The sequence below is a fragment of the Bubalus kerabau genome, chromosome 6, assembly GCF_029407905.1.
Source record: "Bubalus kerabau isolate K-KA32 ecotype Philippines breed swamp buffalo chromosome 6, PCC_UOA_SB_1v2, whole genome shotgun sequence".
Classification (NCBI taxonomy): Eukaryota; Metazoa; Chordata; class Mammalia; order Artiodactyla; family Bovidae; genus Bubalus; species Bubalus kerabau.
The window spans coordinates 113,519,182-113,537,463 of NC_073629.1; the positions used below are offsets into that span (position 1 = coordinate 113,519,182).

At 50.0% G+C, this 18,282-nt stretch overlaps 1 protein-coding gene across 2 annotated transcripts in view; it reads left to right on the forward strand.

Annotated features, from left to right (window-relative positions):
• Positions 1-18,282, forward strand: part of INPP5D (inositol polyphosphate-5-phosphatase D) — a 136,428-nt gene that overhangs the window by 94,510 nt on the left and 23,636 nt on the right. For both annotated transcript variants that reach the window (XM_055586490.1, XM_055586491.1), the window contains exons 11-18: positions 680-782; positions 3,418-3,614; positions 4,024-4,141; positions 8,225-8,321; positions 8,844-8,982; positions 10,826-10,934; positions 11,106-11,194; positions 17,178-17,259. In XM_055586490.1, coding sequence (XP_055442465.1) covers positions 680-782; positions 3,418-3,614; positions 4,024-4,141; positions 8,225-8,321; positions 8,844-8,982; positions 10,826-10,934; positions 11,106-11,194; positions 17,178-17,259 — 934 coding nt within the window. The remainder of the gene's footprint in view (positions 1-679; positions 783-3,417; positions 3,615-4,023; positions 4,142-8,224; positions 8,322-8,843; positions 8,983-10,825; positions 10,935-11,105; positions 11,195-17,177; positions 17,260-18,282) is intronic.

Genomic DNA, 18,282 nt, shown 5'->3' on the forward strand with positions numbered 1-18,282 from the left:
GCCTACAGGGAAGGACAGCCTTCGTGGGGTCTTTTCTTTCTCGTTAGTTTCTTTCGTTTAAATTTTCTTTCATTACATGAGTAATCTAATTCTTATTGGTAAAAAATAACTAATACAAATAAAAAGTTTAAAATAGAAAACACTCATATACACTAGTAATCCTTGGATTCTATCTTTCAGGATGGTTTTTGTGTGTGTGTTGAAAAATACAAATGCAATGGTGCTGTTCATAGCTTTCTGTCAATTGGCTTTTCATGCCAAACAATGTATCTTGACCATCCACCCTTGTTGATGAAGTGTTTTTGCACCCAAATTTTTAAAATCTGTGGTCTTCTAGCCTATGGATGACCCATAAAACAGTTAGCAATTCGCCTCCTAGGGCTGGACATGAAGGCCTCTAGGATTTTCTGTGTTGAAACACATGCTGCTGTCCCCACGATGTGGTCGGGTCTTTGCAGGGTCCCTGGTTCTTTCCTTAGTCGGGTCCTTGCAGAAGAAGGGCGGGGTTAGAGAAAAGCCTCTCTCTTAAGACCTCAGGCATGTATTTCCAGATGGCTCTGCTGGAAGTCAGCACTGATCCGCTCTCCCCCCAGTTTTCTCGAAGCTGACCAGTCCTTTGAAAGTGTCATGTGCAGGGAGGCGGAGGCCTTTCTGAGTCTGTCTGCCCTTCAATCCCTAGAAGAGAGAAGGTTTCTGCCAGCTCCTCCAGCAGATGAAGAACAAGCACTCAGAGCAGCCGGAGCCCGACATGATCACCATCTTTATCGGCACCTGGAACATGGGTGGGTCCGCTTGCCGCCCCGCCTCCCAGTCCCGCCCGCGGGCTCTGCTTTGCTGCCTCCGGCACCCTCGTCTGTCTGCCCCACCCCCAGCCCCTAGATGCGGGTACCCATCCTGAGACCAGGGGCGAAAGAAAGGAGCGCTGGGATTCTCAGCCGCAAGTGCAGCTGAAAGAGGTTACATGCGTAGTTGCCTGAAACGGAAAGTTTTAGGTAAAGAGTTTGAATATATAGGTGAACGGGCCCTTGGGCACCTTCCGGCCTTGGGCACCTTCCAGCCTTGGGCAACCCGCCAAGGGGCTTCAGGCCTGGAAGAAGGAACCTCCTCTTTGATTTGGGCTGCCAGATGTATTGAGCGAGAAAGAGGAAAAAAAGATGATGCCCAGCTGAATTTGAATTTCATGTAAACAACAAATTATTTTTTAGTATAAGAATTTAGCTAGAAATACATAACTGTGTGTGCTGAATTGTTCAGTCGTGTTCGACTCTTTTGCTGTCCCATGGACTGTAGCCGACCAGGCTCCTCTGTCCATGGAATTTTCCAGGCAAGACGAGTACTGGAGTGGGTTGCCATTGCCTTCTCCAGCGAATCTTCTCCGCCTAGGGATTGAACCCGTGTCTCTTGCGTTGGCAGGTGGATTCTACCACTGAGCCCCCTGGAAGCAGAAATACATACTAAATATATGTTAAGCTAAATATATATGCTATGTATATTTACATACTAATATATACCAAATATAATATCTTAAATACATTAACATACTATCAGATCAGATCAGATCACTCGCTCAGTCATGTCCGACTCTTTGAGACCCCCATGAATTGCAGCACGCCAGGCCTCCCTGTCCATCACCAACTCCCAGACTTCACTCAAACCCACGTCCATCGAGTCAGTGATGCCATCCAGCCATCTCATCCTCTGTTGTCCCCTTCTCCTCCTGCCCCCAATCCTTCCCAGCATCAGAGTCTTTTCCAATGAGTCAACTCTTCTCATGAGGTGGCCAAAGTACTGCAGTTTCAGCTTTAGCATCATTCCTTCCAAAGTATACTGAATATAATTACACTAAATAATTATTTAATAGAACAGTTCAGTTAGAAGTGCAAATATACACCAAATATCCATTGTGCTAAACATGCATAGTGTATATTCAGGTGCTAATACACATTTTTATACTAATATGAATTATACTAAGTAATTACTTAATTTAAATATTCAGTTAGAAATTTAAAAAAATTAAGTAGATACAGAAGTTCCAGTCAATTTGAATTTTAGATAGTTACTGCACAGGACACACTTATTCCAAAAAGTATCCATTGTTTATCTGAAATTTGAGTTTAACTGGGCATGTCTCCCCCACTTTGGTCTGGAGCAGAATCAGGGCCAGCCCCCTCCCCATGCAGTAGACCAGTCACCTGGGAGGAAGTGGCTGAGCAGAGGGAGTGGGAATCTGAATGAAAAAGCTACATGGGACCCCTGGCCTGTCGCTGGGCGGAAGATGGGCTGGACTCAGGGAACTCAGGAGAGTTGCCCCCGTCCTGGTTGCACTAGCCTCAGCTTCCCCAGGTCTTCATGCCCAGAAACCAGCCACGCTGAAGTATTGGGTTGGTAAAAAAATCTCATTTGGGTTTTACTGGAACAAACTTTTTGGCTAACCCAACAGAATGCTGGCCTACTTCCTGTGTCCCTCAGTCTCTGCCCCTGTTTCTTATTGGCTGCCTGAGTCCCTCAGCTCTCACACCCGGGGTTTCATGCACACAGGTGCCTGGCCCTTTCCCCTCTTTCCTTCTGCAAGCATGGAAATCTTTGATTTGGCTGTGTACCGTCCAGGTGAACAGCTGCGGACATGCCCTTCACACGCCATGGAAGGAGCTGACTAGGGCAGCATGGGAGGGTCTCCCGAGCAGAGACCACCAGGCCCCAGGGCTTATGTTCCCACGCTGAATCACAGCGGGAGTAGAGGTCAGGTCACTCCAGTTCTTGGCTTCTTGGCAGTCGTGAGCCAGGACGGTTTTCTCTCTGGGGGTAAAAAAAAGTTGACTCAACCTCCAAGATTTGGGGGGAAATAAATCTTTATCATTGTTTCTTTATTGAGCTGTTTAGGCTCAGGTTTTGCAATGGCAGTGGAGGTGGGCGGGGAGTAGGGGCTCCAGGCTCTTCGGTTCCTCTGGCTGACTCCTGCATGGCCTATCTTGGTGTTCAGCTGAGACCTCTCTTGTGCAGTGAGAGCATTGCTGTCTCCTAACTGTGGGTTAGAAGGCTCCATCCTAAGCCTCTCAGCTGACCGCACTGTCTCAATGGAGACAATGGAGAGTAATCTCCTCAAGGCCTGTGTCCCAGTTACACTATAGCCCCAAAGACTAGGACAGTGGCTGACATCTGTGCTATGAGTTCAAGTTGCTATGTGGAATCTTCGAGTGTTTCTAGCCTTTGAAACTTAATGCTGTCTTTACAAAGCCATGTAACATCCTGGGACACGATAGTACCTCGCTCTGTATCTAAGGTATTTCGTTGGGTGGCCTGACTGGTTTTCAGTGACTATGTGACCCCCCTGCCCCCACCCCCATGTTTCCCCTACGTCTGTTCTGACTTCTCCTGATGTACCTTTGACTCACTTGGTGTTGGGTTTTGCTGTTGAAGGTAACGCCCCCCCTCCCAAGAAGATCACGTCCTGGTTTCTCTCCAAGGGGCAGGGAAAGACGCGGGATGACTCAGCTGATTACATTCCCCATGACATCTACGTGATCGGGACCCAGGAGGACCCCCTGGGAGAGAAGGAGTGGCTGGAGATACTCAAGCACTCCCTGCAAGAGGTCACCAGCATGACCTTTAAGACAGTGAGTGGTGGCCGTGGCCCCGGCTGGGACACCAGGGCAGCGGACCTGGCAAGTTGGGAGCATCTTGGGGGCAAGAGTGTGCTCAGTGGTCCCCCTGCCGTTCAGGGCCAGAGAGGCTCACCTGTATCCAATGATTAATGGTGTCTCTGGGCGTTGCTGATCACTGGGGTGGTCCCTCTCCCTTGCCCGAGCTTGTAGGTAACCTTTACTTCCTCGAAATCTAGTCAGTGCTGGCCCTATCTTTAAGATACTTTGTGTCATCTGTGAAGCATCCTTAGGGGTCCCCTAAAGTATAGGGATGACCGGAAGGCCGCCCCACATCTGAGGGCGAGGGCTGGGTTTGAAACTCTTGCTCTGGGGTCAAGCACTGTGTCCTGGCCCAGGGTCACAGCACTGTCCCCCCCGCCAGATCGCCATCCACACCCTCTGGAACATCCGCATCGTGGTGCTGGCCAAGCCGGAGCATGAGAACCGGATCAGCCACATCTGCACCGACAACGTGAAGACGGGCATCGCCAACACGCTGGGTGAGCTGGGGTGGAGGGTGTGTTCTGCGTAAGCTCATTTCTGCCGACACTCGCGTGTCTAACCCTTCTGGGATGGGTGGTACTCCCAGCCTCCACGTGCTCTGGATGGTCCTCCCAGATTACATGCCCTCAGGGTCTACCCCAGTGCTTCTGAGGATCTGCCAGAATGCGGTTCTGACTCAACACCTCTCAGGAGCCCAACATTCTTGTGTTTCTGACGAACTCCCAGTGGTGTCAGGGCCGCTGGCTGACAGACCCCACCTTGAGTGTCAGGGATCAAGGACAGGGGTCAACAGCCGTGCTGTGAAGGGTCAGGAAGTAAATATGTTAGGCTTTTCAGTCCACACGCAACTTCCCAGCCCTGCTGCCGCCACACGAGAGCAGCTGCAGACAGCAGCCACCTGGAAGAGCACGGCCGTGTTCTAGAGAACTGTATCTACCAACGAGGTGGAGGCTGGATTTGGCCCCTGGTCTAGATCTGGACAGACTCAGGTGGAGGTGGAAACGCTGCTATCAGCCGTGAGCCAGTGGGACCAGTCAGGCTGCTTCAGAGAACTGGCACAGATGCGGAGGGCTGCGTATGTATGTGTGTGAGTGTGTGTGTGTCTGAGTCTGTGTGTATTTGTGAGTCTGTGTGTGTGTAAGAGAGTATGTGAGTCTGAATGTGAATGTGTGTGTGAGTTTTCTGTGTCTTTTCAGTCTGTCTGTGTGTATTTGTGAATTTGTCAGTCTGTGAGTGTGTGAGTCTGTGTCAGTGTGTCTGTCTGTCTGTGAGTGTGAGTCTGTCTGTGAGTATGAGTCTGTCTGTGTGTCTGTCAGTCTGTGTATGTGTCTGTCAGTCTATATGTATGAATGTGACTCTGTCAGTCTGTATGTGTGAGTGCGAGTCTGTCATTCTGTATGTGAGTCTGTTTGTAAGTGTGTTAGTCAGCCTGTGTATGTGTGTCTGTCAGGCTGTGTGAATATGACTCTCAGTCTATATATGAATGTGAGTCTGTCAGTCTGTGTGTGTGTCTGTGAACGTGAGTGTGAGTCTGTCAGTCTGTGTGTGAGTGTGAGTCTGTCAGTCTGTGAGTGGCGGGGAGTGCATGGGGGCAGGTGCACCCACATGGGGGCCGTGGGTGGTGCTGAGGGTGAGGCCAACGATTTCTGGTGCTTGGCGTCAGGGACAGGACAGAGCCCCAGAGGTGACAGGAAATAGAACTGCCGCCACTGAACATGAAAAGCTCCCTCCGCCTTTCTGCTTACAAACCGCAAGCTGCCCGCGTCCACACCCACTTGTCCGCCTTCCTTCCTGTGGCAGCAGCTGCCCTGCTCCGACGCCCACGCCCTCTGCTGCCCAGGAACCCGCTTCTAGCCCTCGAGCCCCTCTGCGGGGCTGCCCGCCCCCTCCACCAGCCGCCGGCCGCAGTCTGCTCAGGCCTGCCGTTACAAGACAGGACCACCCTCAGCGGGACGGAGCTGACTGTGCCCCCCGCCCCACCCAGCATGCTGCTGGGCCCCCAAGGTGTCTGTCCACCACACACAGGGCTGCTCCCACAGCTGGACAGACAGACTGACAGCAGGATGGTGGGGAGTGAACATGCCAGCAAAGAGTGTGTGGCAGGGGGTGGGCGGCTCCAGGGGCTACTTGAGATGGGTGGGGGTCTAGGGGCCTCTCCGAGAAGTCAGAGGGCTGAGGAAATGGGAGGAGCGTTCCACGCGGCAGGAGCAGCGAAGCAAAGGCCTTGTGGTCGCTGGGCTCAGCCTTACAGGTGATGGGACAAGGCCAGAGAGGGAGGCAGCAGGCCCGGGCAGTCTGAGTTTCATGGCTCTAGGAGGGCAGCTTGGAGGCAGGGGATTTCCCATGCACCATTTCCCAGTCCCTGCTTCCCTCCCCTCCTCTTCTGCTCTGGGGCCAATCTCCCCCCATTTCCCTCCCCTGAAATGGCTCCCAGCCATGGTTAGCACAGGGCAGGAGTTCACTGGGTGCTGACTGGCTGGTGGAAGAGCTGAGACCTCTGAGAAGGTGGACCCAGTGCCAAGCCGTGTGTGCTAAGTGCTTGCTGTGTTCATTTAATACAAACACCCTGTCGGGGCAGGGACTATCGTGAGCCCCACTCACAGACACGACTCTGGAGGCTACAGTGATGTTCCCAAACCTGCCCAAGGCCCTGTGGCAAGGACGTGGTGGGCAGGGACTTAAGCCTAGGCCCCAGGCTGGGGAGAAGGCTGACAGGAGGGGCCTACTGGGGACAGGGGAGTCAACGCCAGGGCAGAGGGGAGAGAGCCTTGGGTCAGGAGGCCTGGCCTGGCTCGTCCCCAGGGCCATCTCGTTGTCCAACCCAGACAGAATGTTAGCCAGCTGGGTGGTTTTACATTTTGAGTACCAAATTAAAGGAAAAGGAAACAAGGAAAGTCAATCTTCACAATATATATTATCAAACCTCCTGAAACTGTTAGTCACTCAGTCGTGTCCGACTCTTCACACCCCATGGACTGTAGCTCGACAGGCTCCTCTGGCCATAGAATTCTCCAGGCAAGAGTACTGGAGTGGGTTGCTGTGCCCTTCTCCAGGGGATCTTCCCAACCCAGGAATTGAACCTGGGTCTCCTGCATTGCAGGCAGATTCTCTACCGTCTGAGCCACCAGGGCTCATTACCATTTCAATGGGTATTCAATTTAAAGGTTTATTAGCTATCTTACAGTCCATTCTTCTTCTAGGCTTACAATTCTGTTGTGTCTCTTATACTCACAGCCCATCTCATTCAAGACCAGCACATCTCACAGCTGCCATGATGGGCAGAGAAAGTTCCCAGGCATGTGTCAGAACCACCTAGAGCAGGGCTGGCAGTCTTGTTCTCTAAAAGGCTAGATAGTAAATATTTAAGACTCTGCAGGTCATGCTGTCTGTGTCGTAACTACTGGACTCTATGTAAGGGCATAGCTGTGTTCCAATAAAATGTTGTTTATAGACTCGGAATTTCATATCATTTTAATTTCATATCAGATATTTAATCAAAATATTCTTCTTTTGATTTTCCCCCAACTATTTGAAAATGTAAAAACCGCCCTATAGCTGGTGGTGGGACAGTGTTGGCCGAACTCCTGACCCAGAAGACTTGTTAGACAGAGATTACTGACTCCCACTCTCTAAGTGCGTGGACATGAGGTCTGAGAAAACTCGGGGAGATGCTGATGGACAGGGAAGCCTGCAGTGCTGTAGTCCATGGGGTCGCAAAGAGTCGGATATAACTTAGTGACTAAACACCAACAAACATGTAATATATTTAGGGCTTCCCTGGTGGCTCATGGTGAAGAATCCACCTGCCAATGCAAGACATGCGGGTTTGATCCCTGAGTCGGGAAGTTTCCCTGGAGAAGGAAATGGCAATCCATGCTGATATTCTTGCCTGGGAAATCCCATGGACAGAGGAGCCTGAAGGGCTACAGCCCAGCTCATGGGGTTGCAAGAGTCAGACCCGACTGCGACTGAACAACAGCAACTCCCGAAGCTCTGATTCAGCAGGTCCGGGGCGGGGCCTGTGATGTGCGCTTGCACCAGGTTCCCGGTGGTGCTGATGCTGCTGGTCTGGGGAACGCATTCTGAGAACCACGGGTCTCAGTGCGGGTTTTGGCCTCTCCAGGAAGCTGCGGTTTGCTGATGCGAGGTCAGCCCCACCCCAGCCGCCGGCTCCTCCTTCTACCTCCTCTTCTCAAGGTTTCTGAGTATTTCTGATGGCCCTGCTTGGACCTGTGGGAAACACACACACACACACATACACACACACACACCTGCTTAGAGGGCGATGCCAGGATGACTTAACACCAGCAGCTTCCTCCCTCAGACCTGCCGAGAACCCCAAGGCTGCCGGCTGTTCGCCCCGTTTTCTTGTTGTCCTAGAGGAATCTCACCCCCCACCCCAGTCCCTATCCCCTTCCATCTCTCACCCTAGATGAAGCTGCTCTTTTTCTTCCTTGGCCTCCCTTTTTCCCCACACCTGCTCTCTCCTGATGAGTGGTGTGGCTTCACCCGGATTTCCCACCACTTGGCAACTTTACCTGTCGGGTGTTCTGACTTCTCCCTTCTCCCCCTCCCTTTAGGGAACAAGGGAGCCGTGGGGGTGTCATTCATGTTCAACGGAACCTCCTTGGGATTTGTTAACAGCCACCTGACTTCAGGAAGCGAAAAGAAACTCAGGTAATGGAGCTCACTCCCCAAGAGCAACTTTTGGGGTTATTTGCCCAGACAGACCTCAGCACCTAAACCCTGTAAGCCCTTGGCGAAGACCCTGCCCTGTTGGCCTCTAAGGACTTTTCCTGTGGTCTCATCAAAGCTAACTGTGGCACAGGGGTGTGGGTGCATCTTGCCTAGGGGACAGAACAGACACTTCCTTGTGTCACTAATCCCAGAGGCACCTAAACACCACTCCACTTCTCAAGGGCAAAGCCTCCTCGGGGCACCATCACAAGTGAAAGCCCGATTTGCCTATGGTGGCCCAGTCATGCAGAGTCATCGGGAAGGTTGACCACTGAGTTTCTGCAGAGCGGATGCTCCCCGGGCTCCACCCTGCATTCCCAGTTCAGCCCAGGGACCACATCAGATGGGTGGTTGCAGCAGACTTAAGCCTCTCTTCCCCACATGTCCCCCTCTGACTTCCTGGCCCATGGAGTAGGGAACCCACGATCCCGTGCTAAGCTGGCCGCTTTTTCGTTTCATTAGGCGAAACCAAAACTATATGAATATTCTCCGGTTTCTGGCCCTGGGAGACAAGAAGCTGAGTTCCTTTAACATCACTCACCGCTTCACCCACCTCTTCTGGCTCGGGGATCTCAACTACCGCGTGGAGCTGCCCACCTGGGTGAGGGGCTCTCTGCCCAGGGCCGGGGGTTGCACAGAACAGAGGCTCCTTTGAGCTGACTCGGGGTGGAGGTCGTGGAGACCCACAGACCGAGCTGGTCCAGAGGGGCCACTCCTCTGGGACTCGACACTGTTCCAACTGTGGAGCCACTGCCTTTCTTTAGCATTCGCCTCTGCTCAACCTGGGCTTCCCTGGTAGCTCAGCTGCTAAAGAAACTGCCTGCAGTGCAGGAGACCCCAGTTCAATTCCTGGGCCGGGAAGATCTGTTGAAGAAGGGATAGGCTACCCACTCCAGTATTCTTGGGCTTCCCTGATGGCTCAGCTAGTAATGAATCTGCCTGCAATGTGGGAGACCTGGGCTCGATCCCTGGGGTGGGAAAATCCCCTGGAGAAGGGAACAGCTACCCACTCCAGTATGCTGGCCTGGAGAATTCTGTGGACTGTATAGTCCATGGGGTCACAAAGAGTCGGACACGACTGGGTGACTTTCACTTTCACTTTCTGCTCACACCTACTTCCCACACACCTGTTCTGGCCACCCCTCCCTACCACCTCTCTGCCCCTCCGGTGCCCTAGCTGACCAACAGCAGCCTCTCAACTCACCAGTCCCAGATCCTGAGGAAAGGCTGAAGTCTGTGGGGACCAGCTCAATTTTCTCCCCAAATCATGGGTCACCAGGTAGCCTAAGGAAGACACTCCTGAATTTGGACACCCATCCAATGAGCAGCAGTCAGAGGGGGCCCCTGGCACAGACAGCCTTGCTCCCTTGGGGAAGGTAAAGGATTCCGTGGGAAGGGGGTGAACTGGCGTGGCCCCTGGATGTGATAAGAACGAAATGCAGTCACATTTGTGCTCCTGAAAGAGGGGGCAGGGGCCAGGCCTGGGAGCAGAACCACGCCTGTCTGCTCCCTGTGTAACAGGAGTCCTTTGCACTGGTGTCTGTGCCAGGGAAGGGGACGGTGGAGACAGACCTGATTTTACAAACGTGAGCACAAGTGGCCTGAGAGGATGGCCTTGGGTCACTGCAGATCTCTGACAGTGGGATTGGACCTGGGCCTTGGGGCTCTGCTCCCAGATGCTTTCCCAGGCATCCCACATCCTGCACTCCTGGGCCTCCCGCTACCACAGCGGCTCTTGGCCCATCTGCGCCCTCCTCACCCTCCCCAACCCCTCCCTCCCTCACAAGATGCTTCTCGAGAATTCCTCCTCTCCCTCCTGACTGAGCAGGCAGAGGGGATGGGGTGAACAGGGGCCCCACAGATCCTGACCCTTCCCAATTAGGGGCCATCCCAGCCATTCACTCCCTAGAGGGTCCGCCCAGTACATTTGCCAGAGTGGATATAACATAAGTCCTGGGAGAGAGGACAGCTAGATCCCGAGGCTGGCACAGCCCACCAATGTCATGGTGACTCTTGGAGTCTGAGCCGAGATCACAGAGGCCTGGTGCCCACAGATTCAGGGGCTAGGGTCTCAGATCCTTTCATAGCCTTATGAACAAGCTGTCTCACAGAGACCATGAGAGAGCAAGGGAGACATACCTACCAAGGAAGTCTTATAAAAAGGATGCCAGAAGTCCATGTGCAAAAATAGTGTCCCTCTGCAAATTTAGAACAGCCAGAAACTTATGTTATTGAGTTGATAATTCACTACACTTGCAGGGTTCTCCTTATTAAATGATTGAGTGTAAATAAGCACCAACTTGACATCTCTAGAACCAGGGTCTGGGGCAGCTTCGGGGGCTTGGAGTCCTGGTATGGCAGGCAGGCAGGATGTGGATGATGTGGCCCTTGTCATGTGGTGAAGGGGTCATCTCACCAGTGGCCCGGCCATGTCTTTGCTCCAGGAGGCAGAAACCATCATTCAGAAGATCAAGCAGCAGCAGTACGCAGACCTCCTGTCCCACGACCAGCTGCTCATGGAGAGGAAGGAGCAGAAGGTTTTCCTGCACTTTGGTGAGAACCACCATCCTTTTCTCATGGGCCCCCTCCCTCCATGGCTCTGTCTCCCTTTTTCCCAAACATCCTCACCGGGCGGGGAAGAATGATGCCTGGAAAAGAGAGAAACTTGCCCAGATGTGAAACACGGGAAGTCAAAACTGAAACCACCGTTTTGTTTGATTTCAGAGGAAGAAGAAATCACATTTGCACCCACCTATCGCTTTGAAAGAATGACTCGGGACAAATACGCCTACACTAAGCAGAAAGCCACGGGGGTGAGTCCTTTCCTGTCCTCCACCTCCATCCGCCTTGCACATCTCACCCCTCCTTTGTCCATTCCATAAAGGCGAACAGGAAGTGAAGAGAACCCTCATCCACCAGGTGACAAAAAAGAAATGGCAGTAGAAATCCTATGTTGATCGTGTCACAAAGAAAAACCCTCCCCTAAGGAGAAGCTGGGCAAGCAGACATGGGCACTGCAAGGAGCTGGCTCACGATGCTGCTGTTCACGCGCGTGTGTGTATGTGTGTGTGTGCAGCACGTCTTCTTTATCCATCCATCTGTTGATGGGCATTTAGGTTGTCCCCACGTCTTGGCTGCTGTAAGTTGTGCTGCAATGAACATTGAAAGGCATGTAACTTTTCAAATTAGAGTTTTCTCCAGATATATGCCAAGGAGTGGGACTGCAGGATAATATGGAAGCTCTATTTTTAGTTTTTTAAGGAAACTCCCTACTGTTCTCCATAGTGGTTGCACCGATTTACATTCCCACCAAGAGTGTAGGAGGATTCCTTTTTCTCCACGGTCTCTCCAGCATTTATTTGTAGACTTTAAAAAATAAAGATGCCCATTCTGACCAGTGTGAGGTGATACCTCGTTGTAGTTTTGATTTGTGTTTCTCTAATAATTAGCGATATTGAGTATCTTTTCATGTATCTGTTGGGCATCTATATGTCTTCTTTGGTGTCTGTTTAGGTCTTCTGCTCATTTTTTGATTGGGTTATTTGGGTTTTTTTATATTAAGCTGTATGGGCTGTTTGCATATTTTCTCTCTTTAAGTCCTATTAATATATTTGCTAATCTGCCAAGTGAATCATCATTATACTAGCTTCTTTGCTTCAGGACTTATCAGTGCCTTTATAGGTTTATGAGCACTTGGTTCTCTATGGGAAAATTCATGTGCCAAATTCAATTGGTCATGAAATATCAGGTAATATCTTATGAGACTACTTGTGTTCCATGGAACAGTGAGGAAACTATTATAAAGCATTCATTCATTCTTGTTCACCAGGTATTTACCGATGACCTGTGATGGGTTAGGCACTGTCCTAGGTGGTGGGAGATCAAAGATGAGTTAGATGTCTACCCTCAAAGAGTTGATAGTAGGAAAGACAAGACAAAGACACAACTCATCAGAAAGTGAAAGTGTTAGTCACTCAGTCATGTCTGACTCTTTATGATCCCATGGACTGTAGCCCACCAGACTCCTCTGTCCATGGGATTTTCCAATCAAGAATACTGGAGTGGGTAGCCATTCCCTTTTCCAGGGTATCTTCCTTCCTGCACTGCAGGCAGGTTCTTTACCATCTGAGACCAGAGAAGCCCTAACGAGAGGCAGAATATAATGTGATGCCCACTTCTGTGAAGAGTACTCACAGAGGGAAATAACCACCAGGGCAGGGAAGAATCCTGGAGGCTTCTTGAAGAGGGGCTTTGTGGTGCCTGAAGGGCACTTGGATTTCAACAGACAGACAGGACAAGGGCTGAGGGAGGCTGATCCACTTCAGGCTGAAAGGATTGCCAGAGCAGATGCCAAGGCAGGAAGTTCTGGCACCCATCACCCTCTGGGAGCCGGTCCAGGGGGACCAGCCCTGTGCTGGGTCCTGGGGCCTAGGGGTGCTGCAGTGGGGAGCTTCCCCGGCCGCTAGAGGCCTGGGGAAATGGAGAGAATTCTGGGCAACACCTGGGCTCAGGGGCAGGTAGAAGAGTGGATGGCAGTGTAAGAAAAAGGCCAAGAGTTGGGGAGATGCCTGAACAAAGCAGGAGTTAGAGAAGGGGAAAAACGTAGAGAGGAGGAGAGCAGATCCAGGACTGCTTCCACGAGGAGGCTGAGACTCGGGGCAGGCAGGACACCTCATGAGGTGCTCACTGGCTGCTGTGTGGCTGGACTCATCTGGCTTAAAGGCACCATCGGGACAGGCCCACGGCAGGTGCATTTGGAGGTGGTGAGGGGATGGTCTAGTTGGACTTGAGTATGAGGAGAAAGAGACGGGGGCCTGAGATGGCAGAGAGGAAGGTCCTTGATGCCAGGCCAAGCGATCTCACCTGTTAGATGAGCACCTGCTTCAGGAAGCCACTATAAGATCCCCTGAAGGGCTGGCAGCATGACAGTGATACACAGAGAAGACCGGTCTGCATCAGTGTAAAGGATGAGGGTGATGCAGGGGACCAACGAGGAGGCTCCCACTGAGAAATAACTGGGCCTGGAGTGGGAGTGGAAGCGGTGAAAATGAAAGAAGAAAAGCAGGATATATCGATCCATCTGACTGACGTTCATACAAACTGTGAGATCAGAAGGCAGAGCTGGCTCCGAGGGGGGAAATAGAGCTTGTTTTCAGACTCACTGTGTAACGTGAGTTGAAAATCCCAAAGAAAACATCCAGAGGGCAGTTAAGAATACTAGACTGATGCTAAAGCGAGATGCCAGGGCTGGGTTGTAGATCTGGGAGCTGTCTGCACAGAGAAGATGGTCAGATCCATGGGAATAGGTGAGATCATCAAAGAGTGCGTGGACGATGACTGTAGAAGAGCTATGGACAGATTTGGGGTCATCTCCATTCAGAGAGGGGAGGGAGAAGAAGAGATGACAAAGGAGACAGAAAAAGGGTGGATGTAGGTGGTTGGAGGGCCAAGTAGACAGCTCGAAGCTTCACAGAAGCCAGGCTGAGGATCGGTGGTCTGCAGCTCAGAGTGTGTGAGCCAAGGAGAACAGGTGCATTCACAGGAGCCCTGAGCAAGCAGCCGGACTTGGGATCAGGGGTTTGGGTGGACACTAAAAGAACAGTTGCCATAGAGGTTGTTTTGTTTTTTGGCTGCGCTGGGACTTTGTTGCTGCTGGTGGACATCCTCTAATTGGGGCACGTGGGGGCTCCTCTCTACTTGTGGTGTGCGGCTTCTCATTATGGTGGCTTCTCTTGCTGTGGATCACGAGCTCTAGAGTATAGGCTCCGGAGTTGTGGCACCCTGCCTTAGTTGCTGTGAGGTATGTGGAATCTTCTCACACCAGGGATAGAACTCATGTCCCCTGCATTAGCAGGAGGATTCTTAACCATGGGACCCCCAGGGAAGTCCCTTGACTTAGAGTCTTGGGGGTGAGATCCAGACTGCAAGGGGGTCAGAGTGGCTCTTCACCTAGGATGTGCAGGTGAATCACTAGTGAGTCTTTTTAGAAATACAGATGTCTCCACCTGCTCGCCAGAGGTTCTGATGCAGCAGATCAGGGGTGGGACCCTGCTCTCTGTGTCTTTGTAAAGCTCCGATAATTCTGCAGAGCAGCCAGTGCTGAGAACTGCCGTGTTAAGTAACAGTTTGGCAGCATCTCTGAAATCTGAACGTGCACCTACCCTATTCAGCAGGTCTGCTTTGGTGTACACCCTAGAGAAAGTAGTGCATTTGTTCACCCAAAGACAGATACAGGGACGTTTACAGCACCTTTGTTTATAATGTCCAAAAACTGGGTGCAATTCTATTTCCAGTAAGAGTAGAGTAGATGAATGTGATTTATACATACAATGGGATACAAGTGCAGCAATAAAATGAAAACAAATTTATACAAGAAATAGGATGAAGAAGGTTGAAAGAAGCCAAACACGAAACAATATGTACTGAATGAGGCCACTGATAGGTTCAAGAGTGGGCAGAATTAACCAATGGAGAAACTTTAGTCACTAGTCGTGTTTACCTCTCAGAGGCGGTAGTATTGACAAGGAAGGGACACAAATGGACCTTTTGGGATGATAGACATTTTCTACAGCTTGATCTGGGTAGTGGTTAAGTGGGCATATACAAATGTAAAAAAATCCTCAAGTTGTACAGCGTAGATTACCGCACTTTACTATAAAACAAAACCAAAAAACTGAAATCGCTCAGTCGTGTCCAACTCTTTGGGACCCCATGGGCTGTAGCCTACCAGGTTCTTCCGTCCATGGGATTTTCCAGGCAAGAATACTGAAGTGGGTTGCCATTTCCTCCTCTAGGGGAATCTTCCCGACTCAGGAATCAAACAAGTCCCTGCGTCTACTGCATTCGCAGGGAGATTCTTTATGGACTGAGCCATGTGGGAAGATCAGGTTGTATATACCTCAAGTTAGGAAAGAGTAATGGGGAATCCAGAAATAGAGGCAGTGACAAGAGAACGTTCTTGAAAGGAAAATGGCAAAAAAGAAAAAAGTAATTGAAGGAGGTGTCAGGGATAGGCTTTTTTAGGATGAGAAATATTATGTTTGCAGGCATGGCGCTAGCAGTAAAGAACCAACCTACCAATGCAGGAGATGTAAGAGATGTGGGCTTGATCCCTCAGTCAAGAAAATCCCCTGGAGAAGGAAATGGCAGCCCACTCCAGCATTCTTGCCTGGAGAATCCCATGGACAGAGAAGCCTGGTGGGCTATGGTACGTAGGGTCACAAAAAGTCTGGCACAACTGAAGTGACTTAGCACGCAGAGGAGAAAGAGCTAGAACTTGAAAGGGGATATTCATTAAGGAGGGTTGTTATTGCCAGTTTGCATTATCTGTCACACCCAACAGACATCCTGCTCATGGTGTACCTTGGAGAGTGCTTGTCATAGTACATATTGTTTGAATGATTAGATACGTAGGTGGGTGGACGGATGGATAGATGGATGGATGGATGGATGGCTGGATGGATAAGTAGGTGAGGGATGGATGTGTAAGTGGATGGATGGATGTGTGAGTGAGTGCCTGGGTAGATGGTGAATGAATGAGTGCAGGGGGACGGATAGCAAGAGTGTGTTATTAAAGTAAATTGCTGGAGAAAATAAGCAGAGATTGGATTGAAAATCAGGTAGAGGGGTTCATTTGAGTCCAAAAAAAGTAAGAATATAAAGCAACAAGACAGCCTGAAATAGTGAGGAGGATAGGTAAGGGAGCACGGCCAGGCAAAACTCATTAAAGGAGGGTGTAGGTGTCTGAAACTGTGGGTCATGACCGTGGAGCCAGGACTTAAGGCAGGTGGAAAGAGTTGAAAATCACTTCTGGGGAAATTCTATAAAGAACCAGCGGCAGATGAACCCAAGGACTACAGATGCCATGAGTTAATCTCTTCTTTTATGATTTCTTTTAAAAGTAGCATGCATTTTTAAAAATTATAACTAGGACAAGGAGCTTTAGGGGACATTACTATTTAATGAAATATTCAAATATTAATAGTCCATGGGTCACATTCTGGATTATAGCAGAGTCAACAAGATTCCTATTTTTCAAAAAGTTTCTAAATCACTTAATGGAAGCCAACTTGCAAGTAAACATAAATATAATCAAATGTATGAGGTGCTGTGATAGCAGCGGGTGTGGAATAATGTTGGGGGCATAAAATAGAGATGGAAAATGGTTATGTCACTCATGATTCTAGAGGTGTTGCTCTCTGCTCTTTCTTCTGAACCTTTGCTTTTGGCCTGGTAATGCGCACTAAAAATAGGAATAGCAGACATTCATGATTCATTCTTAATCTCAGAGTAAAAGCCTTAAATATTGTAAGGGGTAGTTTAGGTTTTGCTTTGTTTTGCAAATACTATATCAGGTTGAAGCAATTCCCTTCTATTCTTTAATATATATACTTAATCTTGAATGGATATGAAATTTTGTCAGATTCTTTTTCTTTATTTATGGATGCAATATGATTTTCTTCCTTTACTCTGTTAATGTAGTGAATTACAGTGAATGATTTTTCATATTAAAATACCTTTGCAATTCTGGAATAAATCCAATTTGGTAATGGTATATTATCTTTTAAAATGTATTGCTAGATTTGATTTGCTAATACTGTAAGTATTTTGTATTTATGTTCATGAAAGAGATTGGCCTGAATTTTTATATCTTATAGTATAATGGTCTTGTCAATTTTTTTACCTCCAGGCTCTGCTATCATTAAATCTATCATCTATCTATATCTGTATCTAGCTAGCTAGCTAACTAGCTATCGATTAGCTAGCATTTCACACAGCCTTGACTTTGACTTGCAGATGAAGTACAATTTGCCCTCTTGGTGTGACCGAGTCCTCTGGAAGTCTTACCCCCTGGTACACGTGGTATGTCAGTCCTACGGTGAGTAGCAAGTTAAGAGGTCGCAATTTCCTAAGTTAAAGGGCTGCAGTCCATCCATCTACCTAAACTTGGCATTCAAAGCAAGCCTATCATGGGGGTCTTTAGAAAGAAGGAGGGAGACTGGTCTAGAATTGGCATAGATGAGCTGGGAGGACACAGCTGCCTCCCCCGTCCCGCCCAGGGTCTGGGCCGCATCAGGAACGGGAGGAAAGCCAGGCCTCACCTAGGAGCTGCACGGTCTTCCAGGAAGGGCCAGGTTTGCACATGAAGGTGAAGGTGAAGAAGTCAGGCGTTTTGCTGGCGATATTTCATGGCATGCTGAAGAGGGTTTCGTGAGTAGTAAGTGGGCAGGAAATTGGGAAAACAAAGGGGGTGAATGTCCCGACTCAGGAAGTGGGGGTGAACTTTGAGCTTGGGTCTCCCCATGGTAATATCAATAGTATGTATCAGTTATCTCTGGCTGCGTAACATCTATCTGAACGTCCACTCCCAGCCTGCAGGCTGGTTCAGGCTGCTGCTGCCTGGGTCTGGGGATTCCTGGCAGCCAGTCCCAGCTGTGGAAGCGCTTGCCCGGTCTCTGCTTGCTTCACGTTCACTAATGTCCTCTTGGCCCAAGGAAGTCGCGTGGCCAAGCCCAGAATGACCGCGGCCGGCGGGACCCCCAGGGCACACAGTCACAGCGAGGCACCTCCCAGGTTTCACGCAGCTGCTCCAGTGCTAATGCTGTCATGCTCAGCACACATCTAAACTATGTTTTAGTATTTATTATTTGTGCTGGGTCTTAGTTGCAACACACAGGCTCTCTGATGTGGTTGCTGTGAGCCGGACTTTTAGTTTCAGCCTGTGGGATCTAGTTCCCTGACCTGGGATCTAACCTGGGCCCCCAGCATTGGGAGCTCAGAGTCTCAGGCACTGAATCACCAGAGAAGTCCCCCTTATCTAAAATATTTTAGAGAACAATTAAAAAACCTGCTTGTCCACCCTTTAACTGCTCTTCTGTTTCCACTACAAATCTGTGGCCCC